We start from the raw sequence: 27,312 nt of genomic DNA, 5'->3' as shown, positions 1-27,312 counted from the left end.
CTAGTTTATTAAGCAACACAAAATGAATTTATACAAAATTACGATTATTTCAAATCACATTTAAAGAGAAACTGGATGTTGTGATTTCACCTGTAAATCTCCTTTATTAGTTGAGACATTTTAGATGATTCTTGAAATAAAGGTGAGTCAGTTTATTTTCTGAATCAGCTTTTGGAGGATTTCTGTATTTTTCGTACTTGGGTGCGTTTGTTTTTTTCTGATGACCAATTCTGAGACCTTGACAGGTGACAACTAACAATTCTCCAAGTCCATCAATGAAGAATTCTGAAAATTAACAAAAAACACACAGTATTATTGTTTATCTGTGTCGATTAAATGCTGATCATTGTCATATCAAAAGGTATGATGGGTTAAAGGCAGAATTCTTGTTAACTTACTACTTTGCAGTCCACTTACCACTGTGTCCGACCCTTTTGAGGAACGGGTCAAAACCGACCTTACGCACGGCATCCGTTCGACCCAAAAAGTAGTTCACAACTCCATCGACGAAGAAGCACCCTTTAAATCCCGGCAGGGGTGCGTAAGAACCTCTGAAACGTGAGATGCAACCGCCTTCTTCGCTGTTCCCTTCTTCATAATTTAATGTAAAGGCAAACGGATTTCTTTCTACCTGACCACCGACCTGAGAAAGTTAAGCTTATAAGTCTATATCTAATGCATCAATATACAATTGAATTTTTAGTGCACCTGTTCATAAGTCTATTTTTAACTAATATAGTAGTAGCAGATTTACTTACCACATCTAATTCAGGAACGGCTTCCATAACCTCCACAAATCTCTCTATACGAGTGTCATTCAGGAACACAAAGTCATCGTCCACCCATAAGAAGTATTTAGTCGTGACTTGTGACACTGCCAGATTTCTGCCGGCAAACCAGCCCTAACAAGCAAATAATCATTTTAAAGAGCCACACAGATCCAAAATCGAAACTGACCTGTATTGCAGTGTGTCATGTAGCTGTCCATCAACGTAAACAATGTGCAAAGTATTTGAACCAAAAAGTGCACGATTAATAAAGGTATGGCTTCTAAAGTAGGGAGTCGCCTCTGAATCGCTGAAACGAGTCGTCATATGGATTGAATCTCCTGCCTGACTTTATCCACATAATACCAACACTTTGCATAATAAACTCTGCCTACAGTCTTGCCCGCGGGAGAAACGAAAACTATGACCTGCCCACAGCTAGTTAGTGTGTAAACATCATATCACGCTGTGTTTTCAGTTTGTGTCGTTTTCACTACCAAAAGATCAAGATATATGAAGAATCTGTGGTTAAAATTACTTTTTCAAGAAGAGGTATACAGTGGCGGCCGGTGACTTCTTTTTTCGTGGGCGCTTGATGCGAAGTTCGTCACAACATGTATGTAGCCCATCATGTGTGTGGTTCCTTTTTCAAAATGTGTGTTCTTCGCATCGAAAGATCCTGTGTGCATCATGTGTCTGGTCAAAATAAGTGCCTGCTGCAGATGCATCTAAAGGGTTTGTGATAAAGGAGGCGCTCACGTTTGCCAGATACTCGCATAATCTCATGCGTAATCAGAGTTTACTTTTAAGGGAGTGTCTTGCGCGTATTTTGTGAATGTTAGCGTCTCTTTTATTATAAACGTTTTTTACGCGTGTGCAGCAGGCACTTTTTTTGACAGAACACACGATGCACATGATTTACATGACGCAACAAACACATATTTTGAAAACAAGAGCAACACACATGACACTCCGAACATTATTTTGAATTAGCGCCCCTCGGATGAGCAGTCACGAGCCGCCACTGGGGATATACTTAACGTTTGGCTGTGAAGAATCAGTGGTTAAAATTACTTTTTCAAGGTGGGATATACTAAACGTTTGGCTGTGAAGAATCAGTGGTTAAAATTACTTTTTCAAGGTGGGATATACTAAACGTTTGGCTGTGAAGAATCAGTGGTTAAAATTACTTTTTCAATGACGGATATACTAAACGTTTGGCTGTGAAGAATCAGTGGTTAAAATTACTTTTTCAATGACGGATACACTAAACGTTTGGCTGTGAAGAATCAGTGGTTAAAATTACTTTTTCAATGACGGATACACTAAACGTTTGGCTGTGAAGAATCAGTGGTTAAAATTACTTTTTCAAGGTGGGATATACTTAACGTTTGGCTGTGAAGAATCAGTGGTTAAAATTACTTTTTCAAGGTGGGATATACTAAACGTTTGGCTGTGAAGAATCAGTGGTTAAAATTACTTTTTCAAGGTGGGATATACTAAAACGTTTGGCTGTGAAGAATCAGTGGTTAAAATTACTTTTTCAAGGTGGGATATACTAAACGTTTGGCTGTGAAGAATCAGTGGTTAAAATTACTTTTTCAATGACGGATATACTAAACGTTTGGCTGTGAAGAATCAGTGGTTAAAATTACTTTTTCAATGACGGATATACTAAACGTTTGGCTGTGAAGAATCAGTGGTTAAAATTACTTTTTCAATGACGGATATACTAAACGTTTGGCTGTGAAGAATCAGTGGTTAAAATTACTTTTTCAAGGTGGGATATACTTAACGTTTGGCTGTGAAGAATCAGTGGTTAAAATTACTTTTTCAAGGTGGGATATACTAAACGTTTGGCTGTGAAGAATCAGTGGTTAAAATTACTTTTTCAAGGTGGGATATACTAAACGTTTGGCTGTGAAGAATCAGTGGTTAAAATTACTTTTTCAATGACGGATATACTAAACGTTTGGCTGTGAAGAATCAGTGGTTAAAATTACTTTTTCAATGACGGATATACTAAACGTTTGGCTGTGAAGAATCAGTGGTTAAAATTACTTTTTCAAGGTGGGATATACTTAACGTTTGGCTGTGAAGAATCAGTGGTTAAAATTACTTTTTCAAGGTGGGATATACTAAACGTTTGGCTGTGAAGAATCAGTGGTTAAAATTACTTTTTCAAGGTGGGATATACTAAACGTTTGGCTGTGAAGAATCAGTGGTTAAAATTACTTTTTCAATGACGGATATACTAAACGTTTGGCTGTGAAGAATCAGTGGTTAAAATTACTTTTTCAATGACGGATATACTAAACGTTTGGCTGTGAAGAATCAGTGGTTAAAATTACTTTTTCAAGGACGGATATACTAAACGTTTGGCTGTGAAGAATCAGTGGTTAAAATTACTTTTTCAATGACGGATATACTAAACGTTTGGCTGTGAAGAATCAGTGGTTAAAATTACTTTTTCAAGGTGGGATATACTTAACGTTTGGCTGTGAAGAATCAGTGGTTAAAATTACTTTTTCAAGGTGGGATATACTAAACGTTTGGCTGTGAAGAATCAGTGGTTAAAATTACTTTTTCAATGACGGATATACTAAACGTTTGGCTGTGAAGAATCAGTGGTTAAAATTACTTTTTCAAGGACGGATATACTAAACGTTTGGCTGTGAAGAATCAGTGGTTAAAATTACTTTTTCAATGACGGATATACTAAACGTTTGGCTGTGAAGAATCAGTGGTTAAAATTACTTTTTCAAGGTGGGATATACTAAAACGTTTGGCTGTGAAGAATCAGTGGTTAAAATTACTTTTTCAAGGACGGATATACTAAACGTTTGGCTGTGAAGAATCAGTGGTTAAAATTACTTTTTCAAGGTGGGATATACTAAAACGTTTGGCTGTGAAGAATCAGTGGTTAAAATTACTTTTTCAATGACGGATACACTAAACTTTTGGCTGTGAAGAATCAGTGGTTAAAATTACTTTTTCAAGGTGGGATATACTAAACGTTTGGCTGTGAAGAATCAGTGGTTAAAATTACTTTTTCAAGGACGGATATACTAAACGTTTGGCTGTGAAGAATCAGTGGTTAAAATTACTTTTTCAAGGTGGGATATACTAAACGTTTGGCTGTGAAGAATCAGTGGTTAAAATTACTTTTTCAATGACGGATATACTAAACGTTTGGCTGTGAAGAATCAGTGGTTAAAATTACTTTTTCAAGGACGGATATACTAAACGTTTGGCTGTGAAGAATCAGTGGTTAAAATTACTTTTTCAATGACGGATATACTAAACGTTTGGCTGTGAAGAATCAGTGGTTAAAATTACTTTTTCAATGACGGATATACTAAACGTTTGGCTGTGAAGAATCAGTGGTTAAAATTACTTTTTCAAGGTGGGATATACTAAAACGTTTGGCTGTGAAGAATCAGTGGTTAAAATTACTTTTTCAAGGACGGATATACTAAACGTTTGGCTGTGAAGAATCAGTGGTTAAAATTACTTTTTCAAGGTGGGATATACTAAACGTTTGGCTGTGAAGAATCAGTGGTTAAAATTACTTTTTCAAGGTGGGATATACTAAAACGTTTGGCTGTGAAGAATCAGTGGTTAAAATTACTTTTTCAAGGTGGGATATACTAAAACGTTTGGCTGTGAAGAATCAGTGGTTAAAATTACTTTTTCAATGACGGATACACTAAACTTTTGGCTGTGAAGAATCAGTGGTTAAAATTACTTTTTCAAGGTGGGATATACTAAACGTTTGGCTGTGAAGAATCAGTGGTTAAAATTACTTTTTCAAGGACGGATATACTAAACGTTTGGCTGTGAAGAATCAGTGGTTAAAATTACTTTTTCAAGGTGGGATATACTAAACGTTTGGCTGTGAAGAATCAGTGGTTAAAATTACTTTTTCAATGACGGATATACTAAACGTTTGGCTGTGAAGAATCAGTGGTTAAAATTACTTTTTCAAGGACGGATATACTAAACGTTTGGCTGTGAAGAATCAGTGGTTAAAATTACTTTTTCAATGACGGATATACTAAACGTTTGGCTGTGAAGAATCAGTGGTTAAAATTACTTTTTCAAGGTGGGATATACTAAAACGTTTGGCTGTGAAGAATCAGTGGTTAAAATTACTTTTTCAATGACGGATATACTAAACGTTTGGCTGTGAAGAATCAGTGGTTAAAATTACTTTTTCAAGGACGGATATACTAAACGTTTGGCTGTGAAGAATCAGTGGTTAAAATTACTTTTTTAAGGTGGGATATACTAAACGTTTGGCTGTGAAGAATCAGTGGTTAAAATTACTTTTTCAATGACGGATATACTAAACGTTTGGCTGTGAAGAATCAGTGGTTTAAAATTACTTTTTCAAGGACGGATATACTAAACGTTTGGCTGTGAAGAATCAGTGGTTAAAATTACTTTTTCAAGGTGGGATATACTAAAACGTTTGGCTGTGAAGAATCAGTGGTTTAAAATTACTTTTTCAAGGTGGGATATACTAAACGTTTGGCTGTGAAGAGTCAGTGGTTAAAATTACTTTTTCAATGACGGATATACTAAACGTTTGGCTGTGAAGAATCAGTGGTTAAAATTACTTTTTCAATGACGGATATACTAAACGTTTGGCTGTGAAGAATCAGTGGTTAAAATTACTTTTTCAATGACGGATATACTAAACGTTTGGCTGTGAAGAATCAGTGGTTAAAATTACTTTTTCAATGACGGATATACTAAACGTTTGGCTGTGAAGAATCAGTGGTTAAAATTACTTTTTCAAGGACAGATATACTAAACGTTTGGCTGTGAAGAATCAGTGGTAAAAATTACTTTTTCAAGGATGGATATACTAGACGTTTGGCAATGAAAGATGGTTCAGTACCCACTTTATTTGGAACAAGATGCATCTCCTAACTACAACCTGTAAGTATGAGTATAGTTTTTATGTTTTTTAAACTTTTAATATACTGTCAGAGTCACGTTAGCAAGTGGCTAACGCATGTGCACTAACTTAAGCGTTTACATTTTTGCTATGGTTTGGTTAGCTTACATACTTAAATGAGTGTAAAATTTTAGTTTCTGTCGTCGATTTTATTGCTTTGACTAATGATGAATGATGTGTATTGATGTCGGTGTCTAAACTCTTTATATATACTGTCAGAGAGTCACGTTAGCAAGCGGCTAATGCATGCTAACTTACGGTTTAGCTATGACCCGGTTAGCTTACATAAATGCTTAAATGAGTGTAAAAATGTAAGTTTCTGTCGTTGTTTTTATTGCTTGGAATAATGATGAATAATGTGTATTGATGTCGATAATGTCTTTTCAGTTAGGGTGACCATACGTACTATTCTTCCCGAACGCGTCCTGTCCAGGATTTGGGTTCGTCTTCCGGAAGATATTTTTTTTTTGACCGCATACGCCATTCAGTTAAAAACATAAGATATACAATCGTAGTTTCATTCTTACCTGAAAATGTAACGGTTGCTTTTCTGAAATAATAATAATACTCTATGACGTATGCGGTCAACAAATACGATTCCAGAAGACGCACCCAAAATCCTGGACAGGACGCGTCCGGGAAGAATGGCACGTATGGTCACCCTATCTCAGTTAATCACGTTAGAACTAGGTCAATACATGTTGCACTATTGTTGGTCTGTGCCACTGATCTATGCGGAGACTGTGTCATTTGACCAATCAGAGCAGAGTAGGCTACTGAAAGGTGTTTAAAACGGCTTCACATGAATCATTTGGGGATCTCTGAGAAATGGGGTAATTTTAAATGTATATTTTGAGAAAATGACAGTGTTTTTTGACCTTGCATGCATTTAAACCTGTTGTCCGGGACTTATAAACATTGATAGGACGTTTCAAAATGGCATCTTACTGAATCCTCACATACTATTGGAAATACAGCCTGCTGAAAAACTGAATGAATAATAAATCAAATAATGAACACACCAATATTTAACGACAAATTAAAATTCTGTCATCATTAACTCACCCTCAAGTGAAAAATGTTAAGAACCAAACACTTGGGGCACCATTGACTTCTTACTATGGAAGACATCCTTTAAAATCTCTTAATTTGTGTTCAGCAGAGCAAAGAAATTTATACAATCTTGGGTTGTAAATGCTGACAGAATTTAAATTTCAACTGTACATACAGTAAGAGAAGCCATGACCTATTTCTTAAAGTGATAGCTCATTTAAAATGAATCATTTGAAACACTGAAATTAAGAATTTTTTTTCTTGCTGTCCTTTTCCATTAAGCCAAAGAGGACTGGTTAAGTTGAACAACAGTAATTTTATGATGCTTTATCAAGCGGCTTTTGCACCCGAGCTCCTCATATATTGTTTTCAAATTAACACAAGGAGCATCATCAAGATTAAGTGATGTTTTGTTACCTGTGCCGGGGGCATTATATAGTGTTCGATATTATCACCAAGAACCTTCTCTGGTTTAAGACTGTCATCTGCTACAATGATCTTTATCTTTGGGTAGTTCACGCGAATACTCTGAATAAGAGCATTCAGTCCTTTATATCTCAGAAATGCCTTTACAAGTACAGTCACCTGGGAGTTGATATCTACAAAGAGAAAGAGAGAGATTTAAGTGTAGTTTTTTATAATACTGATAATTTTCCATGTGTCCAATAAAATGCATTTTAAACATTGGCGTCTGTTACTTAAAATCAAACATTTACTGTAGTAATGCAGGACTGTAAATAGCCATTTATCAGGTGATGAATATCATTACTGCTTAGCTAAAATGCAGAAAATTTTACTGTTGAAGTCAACTAAAGCATGAAATAAATGTACTGTGAATTTGAGTAAAATGTGAGTTTATTATCAGGAATTAACTAATCAAGGTAATTATTCCAGCACAGTCTCACAAATTTTCATGCTATAGACACATAACTTTTTGATTTTTTTTTGTGATATTGTCACGAATTTCTGTTTACGTGTCATTGTCACGTATTGGTTACTCAACTGTTTTGTCCTATTTTCTTACCATTGTAAAGGTTTTCCTTTTTAAGACGAAAATACAGTTTTAACTTGTAACATGACTAACAGTAAAATAGTACAACTACATGATTTTATTCACATACACTCACATACATATATTTAAGCAATATCGCAATATCGTGATATAGAGCTTTATTACACGGCGCTCTGGAATGCTTGATTCTGATTGGTCAGTTGAGACAATTGCAGGTTCGTTCTTTTCAAATAATAACCGCTCCAAATTAATAACGCATAGCCGGTACTACTTGCACGAGTAAAATCGCTCCGCGCCAATAAAGATCAATAAGATCTTTATCTGTTTTTGGCGCCATCTTGTGACAAACACTCGACAACCACGACAAGACACAGACAGCTTACTGAGACTGAACTTGACAAAATAGAGCATGACAGCTACCAAGGCAACATACAAAAAATACAGAATGGGCATTAAAACTTCTCAAAGACTGGCTAAAGAGAAAAAATGGAGACAGACAAGTATGAAGCAGAGGATCTTAATAAGGTATTACGAACATTTTATGCATCTGTGCAAAGTTTCGCGGAAGGATAAAAATGTTAATTTAAAACAAATATGCCAATAAAATGTTTCAAATTCATATTCATGTCCAGTTTTTTTCTTATGTGGCAAGTAGCCGTGTAATAAGCGAGATAATGTAGAGGCAGCCGGTAGTTATCGGGAAATAAGCCCCTTCAGTGTGATACAAGACCCTCCGCTTCGCGTCAGGTCCTGATCACACTGTCGGGGCTTATTTCCCGATAACTACCGGCTGCCTCAACATTATCCCTTACATATCACACGACTCCGAGAGCGATATTGCCTTTATACAACAGTTCGACGGCACACGTTTGAAAAACGAAAACAGGAAAACAACAGAGTTATTTTAAAAGCCTCTTTGTTTGGGAACTACTTTCTTCCGCCACGGAGCGGCCAGAATGACAGGTAAAACTTTCGGCTGCTTTGAATCTCATAATAACTCAATGGACGGAATAGCAGTTTCTTTATATTAACGTTTCTTGGTCACAAAGTGTAGTTTTAAGATTAGTTAAGTTGAGAATATATATGTATAATATTCGAATCTGCAGTCTATTAGTAAAGATAGCGCCTGTTTGAACGTTTGCTTAGCAAGATTCGGTACGAGAACCAGAGCATGAGCGGATGTCAGTGTTCACTCGCCCCGCTGACCACCGCCCTATCTGGGCTACATCTCTGACAGGGATTCCCTGGCTCTGATGTTGGCCTTGCCTGTGTCAAAATGGTCAAAAATGAGATCAAATCAGCAGTATTTGGTGTCATGATGAAACTATTACTTGGTTTCTTATTAATATTTAGTTTCTTTTGTGTTGTTATTGTTTTGGCGCTAGGTAAAAGTTAATAAAACTACACTTCTATAATGCTACTGTTGCTTTCCCATTTAATCTTAACGCGATACGAGCACTCGATTATTATTAGACTTTGTTCTTATCAGTACTATATAAAACAGGTTTTTATAAGGGTCAGAGAGATGTTTTTTGCATGCTGCTTATAAATATATCAGTGGCGATATCTCATAACGTGTCACGATTAAATAAATGATCAATGTCCACATTTAAAAGCTGCGGTGCTTACCTGCAGTTCCACGGTGTTTATGCGTTCTGAGAAGAGAGATCGCTCCAGAAAAAAAGTATTGTTTACATTCCTCTTTCCAAGTGTTAATCGTCCACACGATGTGACAAGACATGACTCCCATTAAGTTTAACGTAACATCCAAGAGCGCTGATCTTTGACGGAATAATTACTTCCGATTGGGATTCACAGACTGGTTTACGAGCTTGTGAACTAATGAGACACACGGAGAGTGTTTAAAAACAGTGCGTCTCTGTGTGTGCGTGCAGTTTTTCCATTCAGAGATGAGCCTGTTTAAAGGACCTCCATTCATTAGGTGGCGGAATGATACGAAAGGTGAAGTGGTTACTGTGCCGTTATCAGTAGAATATCGCATAGCTCTTAGCCAATCAGATTCGAGAACCAGAAAGAACTGTTGTATAAATATATATCTCTTTTTGGTAACATGTTAAAGTAGCTTCCTTCTCTGACCAACTTAAAGGTGGTGGTGCCCTAGCGCCCCCTACTGACCAGCCACCACTAATTTTAGAATACATAAGCCACCTCCATCTACTAACACTACCTAGTGACAAATAAAAACATAATAAATCATGGCTGTAATGTAAACTAAAGTCCATAAGTTATTTTGTTTATCGTCTTAGTTGTTACGTCCTGAAAAACTGGACTGCACTAGAAAGACCATAAATACTAACATGATAACACGGCTTGTTCTCACCTTTCCCCGGGTCATAAAGCTTAGGGACTGACTGACGTCTGATCTCAATGGGGAATATGACCTCGTGGTTCTCAAAAGAGAAGTAAGCTATAAACAAGCATACACATGTGAATTAAAACACAAATTGATTAAGAAGTGTAAAGTTAAGCAACTTTCCAATAAAGAAAGTTACACAATGAGTAATCTAATGTTTAAAGTAATCATGCAAATGGTGGATGATTCTTACCGAGATCTTCAGTCTTGATGTGAAAGATGGTGCTGGTGTAGGTCACTCTGCTCAGCAGTTCATTGAGATGATCAAGGCTACTGGATGAGATGGTCAGATTTCCCTCATTCTGGCCAAAAACAATCTTCTCATCCTCCTTAACATCCATTACTGACAGCAGACCCTTCTGTACCCTCAGTGACACCTGAACAAGTTTGACATCCCATGTTATCTTTTACAAAGTTTCATGTATGACCCACTTGAATGACTTTCTTAAAGGTGTGTAATGCTGCCGTTTCAGCATAAAACAACATACAAAGTTACAACGCTCATGCAAAGGGGGGGGGGGTGTTTTTACAGAAATCGCTTCTAGAAAACTAAAGGGAATGTCTGGATCACCTACAACTTCTTTCTAGTGTTGTAGACTATCGCATAGAATCAACAGAGTCCCTGTAGAGTAGATTGTTTCTGATTACAAGCGAAAAAAAAAAGTACAACAGTAGGGAAGCACGATATATCGGCCGACATATCGTTATCGGCCGATAACTGCTTATTTTTAATATTATCGGTCTGATAGGAAAATTAGGACGATAAATGAAAGCCGATAAATGTTGGATTATTTCAGTTTGTTGAACCACTTCACTTGCTCATTGCTGGCCATGTGGAGTTTTGATTGGTGCTTTCTGTGACATAGCACGAAAATGACATGTGTTGCGGGGTCAAGAAGAGTATGCTAGTCTAGCACAAAGACAAGATGTCCGCGGTCTGGGAGTTTTTCATTGTGAAATTAATATGAATATTTACCGGCCTATATATATGTGTGTGTGTGTGCGTGCGTGCGTGCGTGCGTGTGTATATATATATATATATATATATATATATATATATATATATATATATATACATATATATGTATATATATATATATATATATATATATATATATATGTTATCGCCCCCCAAATATAAAGAGTTATCGGTATCGGCGCATCCCTATACAACAGCTTAGCTTAGCCAGGGCCATTTGAGCTTAGCGGGGACTGATGTATTCCTGTGGGCGGAGTTTACACAAAAACTCTTGCTTTGACATCATTCAAATGGAAAGTAGAGGGCTGTAGTCCAAACCGTCCGTTTGCTGTAGGCTTTGAAAAGCGAATTCTGGTAAAGAAAACATATCGCCTGGCAGTGAACTTTGAGCTTTATTATTTTGCAGGTATTACTTATGCTCTAACAGCAACCTTACACACCTTAACCTAAACTAAAGTTTAAAAAATGCAATCACAAAAAAACGTGACCTTTAAGATTTGGCAATATGGATTCAAGAATCTGACTCACATTAACTCTTTCGCCACCAGCATTTTTTCATGATTTTCACAAAAGTTTAATGCCTTCCAGAAAATGTTCTTCTTTAAATATATAAACATACAATATAACAAATATATACAGACCCTCTGCTTTCAAACAAAATCCTACCTTCAGTAGTTCTTTTGTAATCAGCTTTTGAATATGGGTAGGTTTCTGCAAACACCACATTTTGAGCAAAAAGCTGAGATAATTCCATTTTTGTGACAGACTTTTCATAGAGATCCCATTCAGAGCGATCTTTAAAACAGACACGGACATGCAGCCGCTTGCCATAGGCCAATACTTCCAGGTTTAAAAAGTTGCGCCACCTTGTGGATAATAGCGGTATTGCGGAAAGCCGGAAATACTCGTCATTGGCAGGGAAGCGTTTTCTCTTGATTGACGAGAAATCTCGTCAATGGCGGCGAAAGAGTTAAATGATTACAGATTGGAGCGAGATGCAAATTTCTACAATGGACTCTGGAACAAGGGAATGGAACGTTGGTTGCCAAAACAGCCAAAATAACACAGCAAATTTTGTTGATGCTTGTTTATTTTACAAAGAAATAAGTAAAGCGTGCATAGAGTCCATTGGAGCTTTGTTTTATTGTTTGATAAAGAGAGCTAAACCCCATACCGAGACACCTTAAATGATTGATATAAGTAATAAAAGCAACCCTCCACCATTAGCAAAAATCTGTATTTAGCCAAACAAACCTTGTAAAGTTTTCTGTTTTGTGTTTGTACGGCTAGACCTAACAAATTAATATAAGAGTGAAAGATTTCTTTGATTACATGTAAAAAATAATTAAAAAAAAACTTTGTCACTTTCTAACCTTGTAGATGCACTGTAAAAAATATCTGTAGAAATTACAGTTTTACTAGCAGCTGTTTGCCAGTAACTTACTGTAGATTTAAGTTTGTTATTTACTGGCAACAGTTTGTTCAAAGTTAAATTAACATTAAATTCTTTAGTTTACATTATTTTATAGTTTTATTCTGTAAAGACAAAGTAAACTAAAGTTTAAGTTTAACATGGAAGAACAGCATTCTGGGAACCAGAAATCCTAATTGGATTTTTGGTTCTATGCATTAGGGTGTTATTTTAGGTGTATACTTACAACTTACTGCATAGCTACAGCAACATTTTTTACAGTGTGTGCTTTTGTCAAAATGTCCGATCATTAGAAATCACACAGAAAAGCATCAGTATTTCGACTTACCAGGAATGAAAGTTTTATTCATGGGATTAACTCTGAATCCTCTGATGGGATACTGGAGCGGAGTGTTGGGAGGGGCAAGAACAAGAACATCATTCGCTCTACCTGTCCTGGTGGAGTCATAAAAGGACAAGATTCTAGTTTAATAAATGTAATCTCTATCGGTATGCATATCTTCAAAGTTACTGGATCACAGCAAACATATTTTGCCTATTTTTGGATAAGACAAGTTAAAATCATAGTCAAAATTTGTAATGTTAGAGTTTCAAAATGATAAAAAATATAGTTTATAAAGCTGCTTTAAATTGAGAAAAATATCAGCAGGGGACCATGCTTTGGAACGCATAGATTTGGGCTAAGCCATGCATATAAACCACGGGCAAGCGGAAGATGTGCGAGTATGCGCGCAGAATAATTGAGCACGGAAAAGCATCCTAGCTAGTACGCATATATAGCTACTTCACGGCCCCCCATGTCCTCAAACTTTGCTTAGGGCCCCCAAAATGATAAAAACGCCACTGCCGTCTGGAAGCGGAGGGTCTGATCACACTAAAGGGGATTATTATTTCGCGATAACAACCGGCTGCCTGTACATTATACCGCTAATAACACGGCTATTTACCTCATAAGTAGGATAAGGAACATTAAAGGAACAGTATGTAGGATTGTGGCCAAAACTGGTATTGCAATCACACAACTGGTGGCCAATACACAACATGACAACATAAACATCAGTTGAGGGCTGCAACTTCACTTTTTAAATGACAATATCCTGGCCGGACCGCTGTTGTGAGTGATATAAGTATTTGAAATTAAAATGATTTCTTAATATCTAGTGACATATCAGGGCCATTTTATGATTAATTGATATCAATTTCTTACATACTGTTCCTTTAAATACTGAAATATTTTATTTGCTCATTTTTAACGAATGCAGACCTTTCCTGAGGAAAACCGTTTACTTACGGTTTTAAGATAGGATGAGACGTTCAAATGTTCAAACACACTGTTTGGTTTAATCATTAGTAAATATAACATCATGTGTGTTATTAAAAGACATATTTATATATAATTTTGTGAATTGAATTGAATTGAATTGAATTGAAATTTTGTGAAATATTAAACTGTACCCGTCCAAATGATTGGCAGCATCCGGGTTACCTTCTGTTAGTTGTTATCTGGGAATAACAAACTTGCAAATGTCGCGACCGGCCAATCAGAATCAAGCAATCAATTGAGCCGTTTTATAAGGTAATACCTTTAACTTTAATTTAATTTAATACCTTTAACTTTAATTTAATGTAATACCTTTAACTTTAACTTGTTTATCAATTACATGCACTCTCCTAAAAATTAAAGTTCTTTATTGAAGCATACAGCCTGACAGTAAGCACAATAGAAAAAATGTGAAGTTAGTTAAAATAATGAATCTGGCAGAACCTGATCTGATGTTGTCTGTACTCTTCTGCTCGACGTCTCTGGAGATCTTCTAATTCATCTTTGGACACAAACTGGGCGGCCGACTGGTTGTTTCGGCAGGAACATGAGGAAGGACTGTTATAAAACGGTCCTATACTGGGACATAAAAATTTACACAGGTATGGTTTTCTAATCAAGATCAAGTCTAGTCAAAGACTAAAATGCTTGTTTGAGTTGCCCAAAAACAAGCTTATGAAATATCTTAAAATATATCAGTGGCATTGTTTTGTCTTAAAATGCACACCAGTAATGTTTTATTGTAAGTTTGTAAAAAGTATACATAAAGGTCCTAATATAACTAATTTCTATCTCTGGATTAACCTAAACCCTTGTCCAGTTAAACCGTCCCACAATCAATGTCATAAAAAATTTGCCTTAAAGAAATAAACTATGAAAAGATTTAGACTGTAATGGCAACAGATGCAAACAAACCAGAAGTGTTATTTCATTTGTGAAATACATTGACTTACCTTGGTCTGAGGAAATCTGGGGTCTGAGGGTTATTGTCAAATATTAAGCCTGAGAATCTAGAAGAGAGAAATGTGTTTTTTTAATTATGAGTGTTTCTTAACCAGATGACTTCCAATTAATTCAAATAAGACAAAACAAGCATTTAAATAAACTAAAAACAAGACAAGATATTTGTTTGTAAGGAAAAGAAAAAACAGTTATTTGATTGCAATAAAACTAAAGACTGATATAAGGGTGGTTTCCCGGACAGGGACTCGTTTAAGACAAGACTAGGCCTTAGTTAAATAAAAAAATAATAATAAACTAGTTTTAACAAACATGCCTTACTAAAAACATTACTTGTGCGCATTTTAAGGCAAAACAAAGGGCACTGATGTATTTTAAGATATCTTTTCAGTTTGGACAGCTCTAATATTTATTTTAGTCTAGGACTAGTCTAATCCCTGTCCGGAAAACCGCCCCATAAAGTTTAATATAATTATACACTTCTATCAGAAAGCGGTTTTCTAATGTATCAAGTGGGGTCTCAAATAATAAAAAAGTTTATCTAGAATCAAGCAATAGTTAAGTTATTGTCTGCATTCAAGCCTTGTTTTATTACTTTTACCTCATGTTTTAGTAAAGCAGTTTTTTAGACGCGGTTGTTGAAAAACAACACAATAGTGTGAAACATAAGTTACCTCATGATCTTTGATGAAGTCTTTCTCCAAGCATCAATGTCGATATAAAACAATGAGAGCAGGAATGCAAAGTCGATACAGAGGACGATGATGAAAAAACTTCGGCATGATCCCCACATGATGAAAATATTAAAATTCTCTGATTTCGTTGTAACAGCTCTAAAGCGTCTTATTTACAGAATTTCAGTAGAAAACCACATTACCAGTAAGTCTGCAGGCTATGATTGTATGGTGAATGTTGCCCAGTAAAGCTGGGGCCACACAAAAAGATGTTTTAAAATCTTTTTAGATATTTAAGTTTAAATGTGAGAGATAGTGATGGGTTGTTTGAAGCGAGCGCGTGTCGAGAATAAATGGGCGTGTCAAGACCGAGGCTTACGTTGTTAACGTAGAAATCACGTGACCAATGACAAACGAGGCCTCGGCTTGTGTTGACATCTTTTAATAGGCTTGTTTGAGATGAGCAAATTCTGCGCAGAATCGATCACCGGTGATCAGCGCAAGATGCATTCCGGTTAGAAACGTGTCCGACTTATATGGAAGGCCAACAGGGCAAAAACATGTTAAAAATACGTGTTAACACGCACTACGTGTTAACGCGTAAATCACGTGTTAACACGCACTACGTGTTAACGCGTAAATGCGTGTTAACACGTAAATCACGTGTTAACGCGTTAGAAATCATGGACATGGAGTTTTACCACCATCTAGTGGTGTGGCGAATCTGACCTAAATACACAGAATGGACAGATAGATAGGATTGTAAATTGAAGTATTTTATCCTAAATATATATTTTTAAAAGTAATTAACAGTGAATAATGATCATAAATAGGTTACAGCTTGGATTATATATAATAATTATAGTATCATTTAATTTTGTTATAAATAATTTTGTTAGCTTTGTGAATTAGGCAATAGTCCCAATTTCTATTTACTTTGTGTCTAATGTCTTGTTCTTTTAGTACCTGCCTATGGAAAGAAATATATTCTTAAAAATAGAGGTGTTAAATGATGACACAGTAGTGTCACACAATTCTTATAAACAGTAGAGGATGATTAATATTGCAAGAAAAAATTTCTTTAAACACTACTTAACCACAGGTAATCTAATTAAGTTTATGTTAATAACAATTGGTTAATAGCAAGATTATGAACGTAAATGGAATGTATGCTCAAGCAGATGGTACATCTGCATCATTTGTGAACACACACACACACACATTATACTTTGTAAATCACGTGTTAACGCGTTAGAAATCATGGACATGGAGTTTTACCACCATCTAGTGGTGTGGCGAATCTGACCTAAATACACAGAATGGACAGATAGATAGGATTGTAAATTGAAGTATTTTATCCTAAATATATATTTTTAAAAGTAATTAACAGTGAATAATGATCATAAATAGGTTACAGCTTGGATTATATATAATAATTATAGTATCATTTAATTTTGTTATAAATAATTTTGTTAGCTTTGTGAATTAGGCAATAGTCCCAATTTCTATTTACTTTGTGTCTAATGTCTTGTTCTTTTAGTACCTGCCTATGGAAAGAAATATATTCTTAAAAATAGAGGTGTTAAATGATGACACAGTAGTGTCACACAATTCTTATAAACAGTAGAGGATGATTAATATTGCAAGAAAAAATTTCTTTAAACACTACTTAACCACAGGTAATCTAATTAAGTTTATGTTAATAACAATTGGTTAATAGCAAGATTATGAACGTAAATGGAATGTATGCTCAAGCAGATGGTACATCTGCATCATTTGTGAACACACACACACACACATTATACTTTGTAAATCACGTGTTAACGCGTTAGAAATCATGGACATGGAGTTTTACCACCATCTAGTGGTGTGGCGAATCTGACCTAAATACACAGAATGGACAGATAGATAGGATTGTAAATTGAAGTATTTTATCCTAAATATATATTTTTAAAAGTAATTAACAGTGAATAATGATCATAAATAGGTTACAGCTTGGATTATATATAATAATTATAGTATCATTTAATTTTGTTATAAATAATTTTGTTAGCTTTGTGAATTAGGCAATAGTCCCAATTTCTATTTACTTTGTGTCTAATGTCTTGTTCTTTTAGTACCTGCCTATGGAAAGAAATATATTCTTAAAAATAGAGGTGTTAAATGATGACACAGTAGTGTCACACAATTCTTATAAACAGTAGAGGATGATTAATATTGCAAGAAAAAATTTCTTTAAACACTACTTAACCACAGGTAATCTAATTAAGTTTATGTTAATAACAATTGGTTAATAGCAAGATTATGAACGTAAATGGAATGTATGCTCAAGCAGATGGTACATCTGCATCATTTGTGAACACACACACACACACACACACACACACACACACACACACACACACACACACACACACACACACACACACATTATGATGTTCTACGTATGAAGTCTTTGGACTACCTGCCATCATGATCTGATTGCACTTAAAGCTAGTTCAGCTAGTTTATAAATGCCTTATAAAATTTGTTTTTCACTAGTGTCATACACATATCCTTAATAATACAGTATAGCAATACCACATATAATTACAACCAATTTAGCATATGAACAACAGATGGAACTCTATATGTATGGCCTAATGGGAGAACATCAATGTCATTGTATAGAGCAGTTAGGCTTTAAAACATGCTTTTTGAGTTTAATTAATAATCTTATTTTGTGTGAAGGAGGCTCTCTACTACAAACCTTTTAAGCTTTTTTTTTTTACTTTTTGGCACGCGTTGCCTCAGACAAAGTTTCCATATCAGAAAGTATGTGTCATAGATCAATCTGAGGCTTCCAATGGATTAGTCAAGCTCAGACCGTTTCTTTGTCATAGTAACTAGAACTACTCTGCAGCAGATACTAGAACAATTATGCAAATGTAATAAACTTTTGATGCTTTTTTTTCTGTGTATTTTCTGATCTATAAGACACTTTGGATGAATGTATATGCTAAATGAATAAATGCATATGTGATGACTGGAAAAAAAGAAGAATGGCAATAAGACACATGTCTATAGCTTTGATTGGAATAAAAAAAAGTGCTTTCTTGTTTTCACCTTTATTTTTTTCCCATCTGATCCTTTTTAAGGAAAAGTAAAAGTGACATAATGACCAATGTATGGTAACCCATACTTGAAATGTGACGTCTGTATTTAACCTATCAAGTGAGTGGTGAACACGCACTGCACGTCGTGAACATACACACCCAGAGCAGTACTGCAGTGCCCGGGAAACACTTGGAGACAGGTGGCTGGCTCAAGGCACCTCAGTCGCAACCTGTCAGCCGTGAGACTCGAACCGGCAAAACTCTCAGGTTATAAGACCGACTCTAACTATTAGACCATGACTGCCTATTATCTTATGATGTAAATATTATGTTATATTTAAGAAGTTAAGCTTTTTTGGTAACTGTTAACAGCCTTTTATCAACAATTCATTGTTTCACATATTGATACAAAGTAAAAGCGTAAGTGCAAGTTGTTTTTAAATAAAACATATATTTTAGTCTAATAATTTTAGGATAAGCCCCTAGGATAAGTTAAATAATGAAATGAATATTTATGATTAACACTTGCTGTTAACAAGAAAGATAAAAACAAGAAGTCATCCTAACAGTGATTAGTTTTATCTTTACTTAGCTGAGCACTTGACCCCAAAAATTTTATTGTTTGTGTTGATGCATTGTGATAGTTCGTAGGAAGAATACAAAAAATTCTGTGGTAATTTTTAACACCTTGGGTGTGGATCTAAGCAGTGTTGATTTAACATGGAGCTTTTGCTGAAATTAGAAATAGTTTCAACTACCCTAACCTAAAGGACTGAGTGGCAAGGTAAGGAAAATAACAGGACAAAGAGTACACTTCTATTAGTAATCATAATAACTTCTTACATTGAACTGATTATACTTTGATTTCTGTAATTTTGTTATTATATTTGTGTGTAAGTATGAACAGGGTTGGGAGAACTACTTCAACATAATTTCCAATACAGTTACAAATAACCTTAAAGAGATGCAGTAACCTAATTCAAGTATCACAAAATGAAAGTAATCAAGACTTACCTAGACTACTTCAATGTCAAATATGTAAATAAACTTAATAGAAAAGCATCAAAAGAGTCTTTCAAACTCCAAGCAGATATGAGACAGATAGGCTACTCACTACAGGGGGCTGCAAGAATAAAACAAAAATATTTTTTTTTGATTATGCCCTCGATAATCATGATAATTAATGTTGATTAATAAACTACATTAAAATGCTTAATTGCATTTTTATAGGTAATTCATTTTATAGGCTAAAGGGTTTGACTGGTTTTTGCTTGCTTACTAATTCAAGACATCACACTGACTTTCTGAGTGACATGGAAACAAAAGGTTTTTCAAACTTGGACTAAATTGTATAGAAATGGGCTACACTGCACAATAAAACTCCCTTTATAATGAATGACGTGGGAATTACTTGGCCCGTCTGACCTTTGGATTATAATCAGTACAATCAATGTACAGTGGAGAACACAGCAAAATTGTATTGGGAGCAATTTAGGGGCGGTTTCCCGGACAGGGATTAGACTAGTCCTAGACTAAAATAAATGTAAGAGCTGTACAAGCTAAAAAAAAATGAATTGACATATCTTAAAATACATCAGTGCTCTTTGTTTTGCCTTAAAATGCACACAAGTAATGTTTTTAGTAAGGTATGTTTGTTTATTTTTTACTAATTAGGCTTAATCCTGGTTTAAGAAAACCCCTGTCCGGGAAAACACCACCTAATGTTTGTCATTTAGTGTTTTGCGTTCATATTCTTAACTTTGGACATAGCTTTATTAATATATTATTAAAATGATAAGATCATTAATGCATTGTCGGTAAGCCATGCTTTCAATGAAACTGGCTTTAAAAACAATAACTCGTTTTAGTCATTTGTGCATTGCATGTCGTTACCACTAATGATCACAAGATGGCAGATGACTTCTTCGCCACTATCATTTTGAGTTGTATTTTAAAGGAAGATTTACAAGCAATAGCATGCAATGATTTTACTATAGCCAACTTTTTAAATGAAGATCCAAAATCAGGAAGTCAAATGCAGTTTGAGATTTATTAAGAATAGTGTGTTATATAACAGGATATAGAAGAGGCAGATCATTATTTTCACACTCCATCACAGCAGGTGGCGGTATGCACCTTTAAAGTTTGTTCGTAACCCGCCATTAAACCAAAAGAAGAAGAAGAAGATTGTAACGTCAGCTCATCGTAAGCATTAGGTAAGTGCTCGCTCACAAGCTTATGAATAATTATATTGCAGCGAATGCGTTACGACAGGCACTGTCATTGTGTGAATAATTAATGATATAGTGATCCAAGCATTACGTCGAGTTTGCCGTAAGCTTACCTCATATCCATCATAAGCCAGGTACGCTGACGGAAGGGTAACGTAACCACACGGAAGAGCCAAAAAGTACTATGGAGGAATACAAACACAAAAGAAGCAGCAGTAACAACAGAAGACAGTTTTGTCATGTAAATGGCCTTGGGCAAAAGTCTTTATAACTGCAATAACATAAGTTAGTGGAAACAGTGTCAGGCTTTCCCAGATGGAGACAATATAGTTAGGTAACATTTTAGTGCTGTTTAAATGAATGCGTTGTGTTTGTTATTCATTTAAAAATATGAACATAAAGTTATGACTCATGACAAACTGGCAAGAGAGTTAATAACACAGATCTGTCCAAATATGAGGGAAACTATATTCCTTTGTAGGCCTACTGTGTAGCATTATTAGAGTAAGTTGGTCTATATAATTTCCTTGTTGATTTTACATTAATACTATGATTTTACATTTGAATAACCATTAATTCAAAAATCATAAAAACAAATCTGATTCTAGTTATTACTAATACAAGCAACTTTTTATGGTTTTCTATATGCTTGTCTTTCACAGATTATTCACCCAGTGTTTATTCACAAGATTGACCAAATCTTATTTAGATGACCAAATTATGAACAATGACCCACCCTGAGGCTGTAAGAGTGTGCCTGATGAGAGAATGCGTACTTGAAGCAGTTATAGGACTTAGTATATTCAAGAAGACCAAGCGATCCTTATAGGACTACATGCAAAGCAATGTACTCCAGACCGCACAACTGGACATACAGGTACTTTTTAAAAAGCTCATTATTCTTCTTAACTTAAACATGCATGCTTATTCTTTCTGCTATTGTCTGTTTTATTATTAGTAAACAGTTTTGTTTTAAATTGTTAAAATATTTTTATCCTTTTTCAGATTATATTTTTGTTAAAGATTTGTATTATCTACATGTCATGTCTGTGTTTATTTCAAGTGCAAACAGTAGAACTGTCACAAATGAATATATCTATGACTTTGCACCTGCACTTAATTTAGACATTTTTAAGCATTTAAGGTCAAAATCAGAGTGTAACTTTTACTTTTCATACTAAATAAAATATTCAGCCCCAAATAGCATGAAATGATTACAGAAGAGTTTTCACTTGTTAACCTGACCGATACAGCAACCATCACACCAAACATTCCAAAACCTGTTTCATTAGATAGAAACAATCAATGAATTTGGGCAACCAGTATCTGTTTGAATACTATAGCTAAAAGTGTGTAACAGCTTTGTTCTGATCGGTTGTTTCTGTTTCTGTGTTTTGTACGCTGTGTGTTTTGTCATTGGTTTGTTTTGACAGGTGGCCATGCACGTACCAGTCATTGTCTTAAGCCCAGGATACACTGGAGGATTTTTGCTCTCCTATAATATCATTACCTTATCACACTGTGCGACATGGATCATTTAAACTTTGGTACGACAAGCATGTAGACTGTATAATTTTCTTTCTGACTCTTCTCTGTTCTCTCCAGATTGTGCCCTGATGCCATCTGCCCCGTTCTCCCAGCCTCATCTTCCCTCTCTATGCCTAGCTTCACATCGATTGGCTCTTCTTTGGCTCCCCTCATCCCGTCTGCCTGCCTCGCTGCTCTCCCTGATAACATTTCCTGACTGATGCCTTGCACTCTGACTCTTTCTGCAAGGTGCCATTCTCAGCAGTGACTCAATTTAGTGCCACCCTGCTGCTTGGTGAGTCTCTGCATTCTGGAATTGAGATTTTCATTGCCCATTCAATAAACTGTTTTGTGCCTACAGTTGAGTCTGTGACTTTTTTTTGACCAAGTGATGTAACTAAGGTCTCAACTTTATACCTTTTTAAAGGGGTCATATGATGAAAATGTTAGCATTGCCACTTTGTAGGTTTGAGCAAAAATGTGTCGTTTTGGGTGTGTTTTTTAAAATGCAAATGAGCGGATGAAGTGCAAACACTGATCACAATGATGGTGGTTTGTTGTAATTGAAACTCTATTGTGCTGTCAAGTCCAAAAATGTGTCGTTTTGGGTGTGTTTTTTAAAATGCAAATGAGCGGATAAAGTGCAACCACTGATCACAATGATGGTGGTTTGTTGTAATTCAAACTCAATTGTGCTGTCAAGTCCTTCTTTTCTCTCTCTTTCTCTCTGCACTAAACAGCAGTGCAGTGGTTGGAGAGTTCAGATTAAGGAGGCGGTATTATTCTAATAACATATCCTTATGACATCATAATGAAAGCCAAATTTCAATGACCTATTTTTGCTCACACCTACAAAGTGGCAATGCTAACATTTTCATCATATGACCCCTTTAATATTGATTTCTAGTTACACAGTTGTCTTTATGATGGGCCTAGCATTTTTTAGAGAGTCTGTATTTCTGTTTCCTATGTCAATACTACCTATTACAATGTTTTTGGTTGAAAACAATTATATCCCTTTGTTGCCAATGTTTGTGGTTTATGGGTTTTATTAATAATCAAATATTAAATAAGATTCATTTATAACTGAGCAAAAAAAAATCCTTTTGGAGTTTATATTCTATTATAATTTGCCTAATTCTTACTAGAGTACATGTAATAAAGTTCTGTTTTCTTTTTCATTTATGTTTTTACTACAGTACATTCTGATTGTATGAAGTTATAAGACTTAACAGTTTACAGGCTGTGATGTGCATTAAGCCTACATATACTAACATTCCTAGGTCACCCATTTCCCAGGGCAGCACAATAAACTTTACCATTTATGTGTTGCAGGCATTGCACTTCTGAGGTCATCACCATCTTTCTTCAGCCAACCAAAATGATTCTCACCAACCACCCCAGCTCTGCTAAGCTTGATGTTGGAGGTCTGCTGTTTTTGAAGCAGGGGACCACTGTCCATTAAAGGCTTCATAATCCATTTAACAAAATCACATAAGATAGGGTAGTTCATACTCCATGCGATGTGCCATACAATGGAAGGGCCATGTTCCTTATCACATCTGGATACTGCAAAGCTCCTGTCTCCTAAACAATTTACGAACTAATCAATTATTAAATGAAGAAATGCTATGTAAATGCAAAGATATTTCTTCCTGTGGAATTTGAGTCTTAAATTTAGTAATTACTGTTTTATGGCATAAATAAAAGTTAAATATTATATTATTTTAAAAGCATCATGTATCTTTTTTCATTCCTAATGTATTCTACTAGTAGTGTGTCAGGCACTTTAACCCTTATGAAAAAAGCCAAGGAAAATAGAGAGCATCATATCAAAACAACTGTTTATTTGCACATGCAACATTAAACTATGGTATACATCTCTGTTTTCCTAACAATACTGAAAAGGATGAGTATTTAGAGTCTACAGTACTGCTTGCTCAATCTCCAGCAAAGATAAAAACATCCTAAGAAAAAGGACTCATTCACATAGTATTCCTCTTTTTACAACCGCGACACATTTTACACAGACAACACAGCATCTGGAGGACGTATATGATCCTCACCAGTGTTATTTATTGTTTTTTCCTGTGTGTGTCTAATGATAATAAAAAAATTATAATTGATCAATTATACTTTGAAGGATAAAGCAAAACTACTATATTTACTATAAAGCTATCTAAACCAATAGCAGCTTCATAAGACTTAAGGTGGTTATCAAAGGGACTAACAAACAAATATAATGCATATGGGTTGACCTGTGAAAACATAATGTCCTGTTTTCATTTGTCAGTTACCAGTTAGGCTTTAGAAACATGATAAAGTTAAAGTGTATTTAAAAATATAGTTTGAAGAAATTTGTGAAAGTGGTCATGAATTTCAAGGGTTGAATGATTATAGTTAACTGTTACGGCTTCCAATAAGCTGTAACGTTGGGGAATGTAGAAGGCTTTTGACGCGTGATTAAAAGGTCCATGCAGTCAGGAATAAGATTAAAGACAGCTCTTTATTGCTTCATCCAAAACATTCTTCATGAACAGCAATGTATAATCCATATCTTCAAAAACGCCATATCATCAAAGACAAACAAAGTCACTTATCTCCCCGCACGCTACCAGTTGTCACGGTAAAAAACCGTATGCTTCCTCCCCAACTACACACCTGTCAGTAATTAGACTTGTGCTTAATTATATAGGTCACCAAGTGCCACCTAGTGGACATCAACAAAATGGCTCCTACACACCGGCCCCTTAATTAATTATGGAAGCATAACATAATAATTACAAACTCACATAAAGGAGACATTTTAATTATGAATTACTTTCAAATTCATGACCTTTTACAAAAACAGTATATGGCTACACACCATTCAAATCAGTCATTAGAATCTAAAAGAAGACACAGTTTTCTTATAGGCCTTTCTAGAACACTGCTCTTGGTTTTAATCTTAACTGTACGCACAAGTCCCTTTTCGTCTGGAAAAGTTTCCAGTACTCTGCCAAGTGGCCATGAACCACGTGGGGCAGCTTGGTCCAGTAAAAGTACAATGTCCCCAGGCTTAAGACTTGGTCTTTCCTTTGTCCACTTTTGACGCCCTTGTAGAAGAGGTAGATACTCACGCAGCCATCTTTTCCAAAAAAGATCAGCTATATATTGTACCTGCTTCCATCTTCTTTTTACGTACATGTCTGCCTTTTCAAACAGACCAGGTGGTAAAGCAGGCTTGCCTTTCATGAGTAGAAGATGGTTCGGAGTTAAAGCTTCAAGATCGTTGGGGTCGTCAGATAACTTTGTAATAGGACGGTCATTTAAAATAGATTCCACTTCACACAGAATAGTATGGAAGGATTCATCATCCAAAGTCTGCTGGCGAAGTACAGAACATAGAATATTCCTGACCATACGAATAATGCGCTCCCATGCGCCTCCAAAATGGGAACCTGATGGTGGATTAAAATTCCACTGAACTCCTGCTTGAAGTAATTCCCTTTCAATTCGGTGAATATTCCATGCAGAGATAGCTTCCTTTAGTTCTCTGTTGGCACCAATAAAATTAGTCCCATTGTCTGATCTGATGTGTACAACTTGACCTCTTCGAGAAATGAATCTCCTTAAAGCATTTATACATCCATCAGTGTCTAGTGAATAAGCCACCTCGAGGTGCACTGCTCTACTTGCCATACATGTAAAGATGACTCCGTAGCGTTTTACATTAGTACGACCTCTTTTGACTTCGATGGGGCCAAAATAATCTACTCCAACATTTGTGAATGGTGGATGATCAGGAGTTATTCGTTCAAGGGGAAGATCAGCCATCTTTTGCTCACTTGCCATTCCTCTGAAACGCTTGCAGACTACACATTTAGAAATTACCTTTCTAGCAGCCGCATTAGCATTTGTAATCCAGTAGTTTTGTCTCAGTTTAGACAGCATATGATTTCTCCCACAATGACCTAGTTGTTCATGAATATGACGAAGTAGAAGACGTGAAATGTGCTGATCTTTGTGTAGTATGATGGGATGTTTAGTTTGAACAGGCATAGCTGCCTTACGGAGTCTCCCTCCAACTCGTAGGATGTCATTGTCCAGGACAGGGTCTAACCTATATAGACTGCTCCCTTTTCTGACTCCACTTGATCCACATTTTAATGCTTCAATCTCTTCTTGGAATTTTTGTTGTTGACTAAAACAAACAATAGCCATTTCAGCTTCTAAGAGATTTTCCAATGACAATGACTGTTTATCCAGAGTTGTTTTGAACATGTTCATTTGTGCATCCATGGAGGATTTAGAAGTGCCAAGTGCAGTGCCATTTGTAGTCAATAACTCCTTTCTTTTGAGACATAACTTCCTTAATAGCTTCTTCAACTTAAGAATCCAAGCAATTGCAACTTTAAGTCTCTTCCAATCTGAAAAATAAGAGATGAACTGGCTAGTGGCATTTTGTTTGTCCTGCAGGATGACAGCATTTACCTTAATATCTTGTTTGACTTCTGGATCATCTGATGGAATTATGCTTTCCTCTATTGGAGACATCTGATAGTCGTCTGTTCTCCAAAGGAAACTGGGACCCTCAATCCATCTTTTGCTGTGTATAAAGGTGTTGATCTGCATTCCACGGGAAGCATCATCTGCAGGATTTTCCTTTGTGGAAACATATCTCCATTGCTGAAGCAGTGTTCTCTCTCTTACATATGACACTCTATTAGCAACAAAAGTCTTAAAACGTTTATCCTCATTCTTGATGTACTTGAGCACAGTCATGCTATCGGTCCAAAAGACAGAGTTGTCTAACTGAATCTTTAACTCCTTCTTCAACATTTCATCTACCTTAACAGCAAGCACAGCAGCTGTTAATTCCAGACGGGGAATGGTCACTTGCTTGAGGGGTGCTACCCTGGCTTTACCAAGAAGAAATGAC

General features: G+C 35.7%; 2 protein-coding genes and 1 long non-coding RNA gene across 4 annotated transcripts in view; 1 reads left to right on the top strand and 2 right to left on the bottom strand.

Annotated features, from left to right (window-relative positions):
• The window catches only part of LOC135768282 (beta-1,4 N-acetylgalactosaminyltransferase 2-like), a 51,604-nt gene that overhangs the window by 111 nt on the left and 24,181 nt on the right, over positions 1 to 27,312 (bottom strand). The window lies entirely within an intron of this gene.
• On the bottom strand, positions 91 to 15,875 carry LOC135768283 (beta-1,4 N-acetylgalactosaminyltransferase 2-like). Of its 2 annotated transcripts, none has more exons than XM_065277526.1 (11): positions 15,539 to 15,875; positions 14,858 to 14,914; positions 14,349 to 14,483; positions 12,912 to 13,018; positions 12,406 to 12,443; positions 10,366 to 10,549; positions 10,140 to 10,226; positions 7,204 to 7,385; positions 759 to 902; positions 418 to 643; positions 91 to 285 (listed from the first exon to the last, which is right to left on the bottom strand). In XM_065277526.1, exons 1-11 carry the CDS (start codon positions 15,655 to 15,657, stop codon positions 107 to 109), a joined length of 1,458 nt encoding a protein of 485 aa, XP_065133598.1. In that variant the 5' UTR covers positions 15,658 to 15,875; the 3' UTR covers positions 91 to 106. The 2 variants fall into 2 exon arrangements, with proteins under 2 accessions (XP_065133598.1, XP_065133599.1); XM_065277527.1 differs by having other exon boundaries at positions 7,372 to 7,385.
• LOC135768281 (uncharacterized) lies at positions 20,777 to 24,271 on the top strand. Its single transcript, XR_010542121.1, has 4 exons — positions 20,777 to 20,849; positions 21,527 to 21,741; positions 22,470 to 22,686; positions 23,727 to 24,271. It is a non-coding gene; the product is annotated as an uncharacterized lncRNA (long non-coding RNA).

This window comes from Paramisgurnus dabryanus, chromosome 23 (genome assembly GCF_030506205.2).
Source record: "Paramisgurnus dabryanus chromosome 23, PD_genome_1.1, whole genome shotgun sequence".
NCBI classification, from domain to species: Eukaryota; Metazoa; Chordata; class Actinopteri; order Cypriniformes; family Cobitidae; genus Paramisgurnus; species Paramisgurnus dabryanus.
Note: the sequence above shows the minus strand (reverse complement) of the source record. Positions and strands in the feature narration are given on the sequence as shown.

Excerpts from the sequence above, each read along its gene's own strand:
- LOC135768283 (XM_065277526.1), bottom strand. The coding sequence starts at position 15,657 with ATGTGGGGATCATGCCGAAGTTTTTTCATCATCGTCCTCTGTATCGAC. Across the intron at positions 7,386-10,139 it reads GCTTTATGACCCGGGGAAAG|ATATCAACTCCCAGGTGACT; the intron begins GTGAGAACAAGC and ends TTCTCTTTGTAG. Across the intron at positions 644-758 it reads CCGTTCCTGAATTAGATGTG|GTCGGTGGTCAGGTAGAAAG; the intron begins GTAAGTAAATCT and ends TAACTTTCTCAG.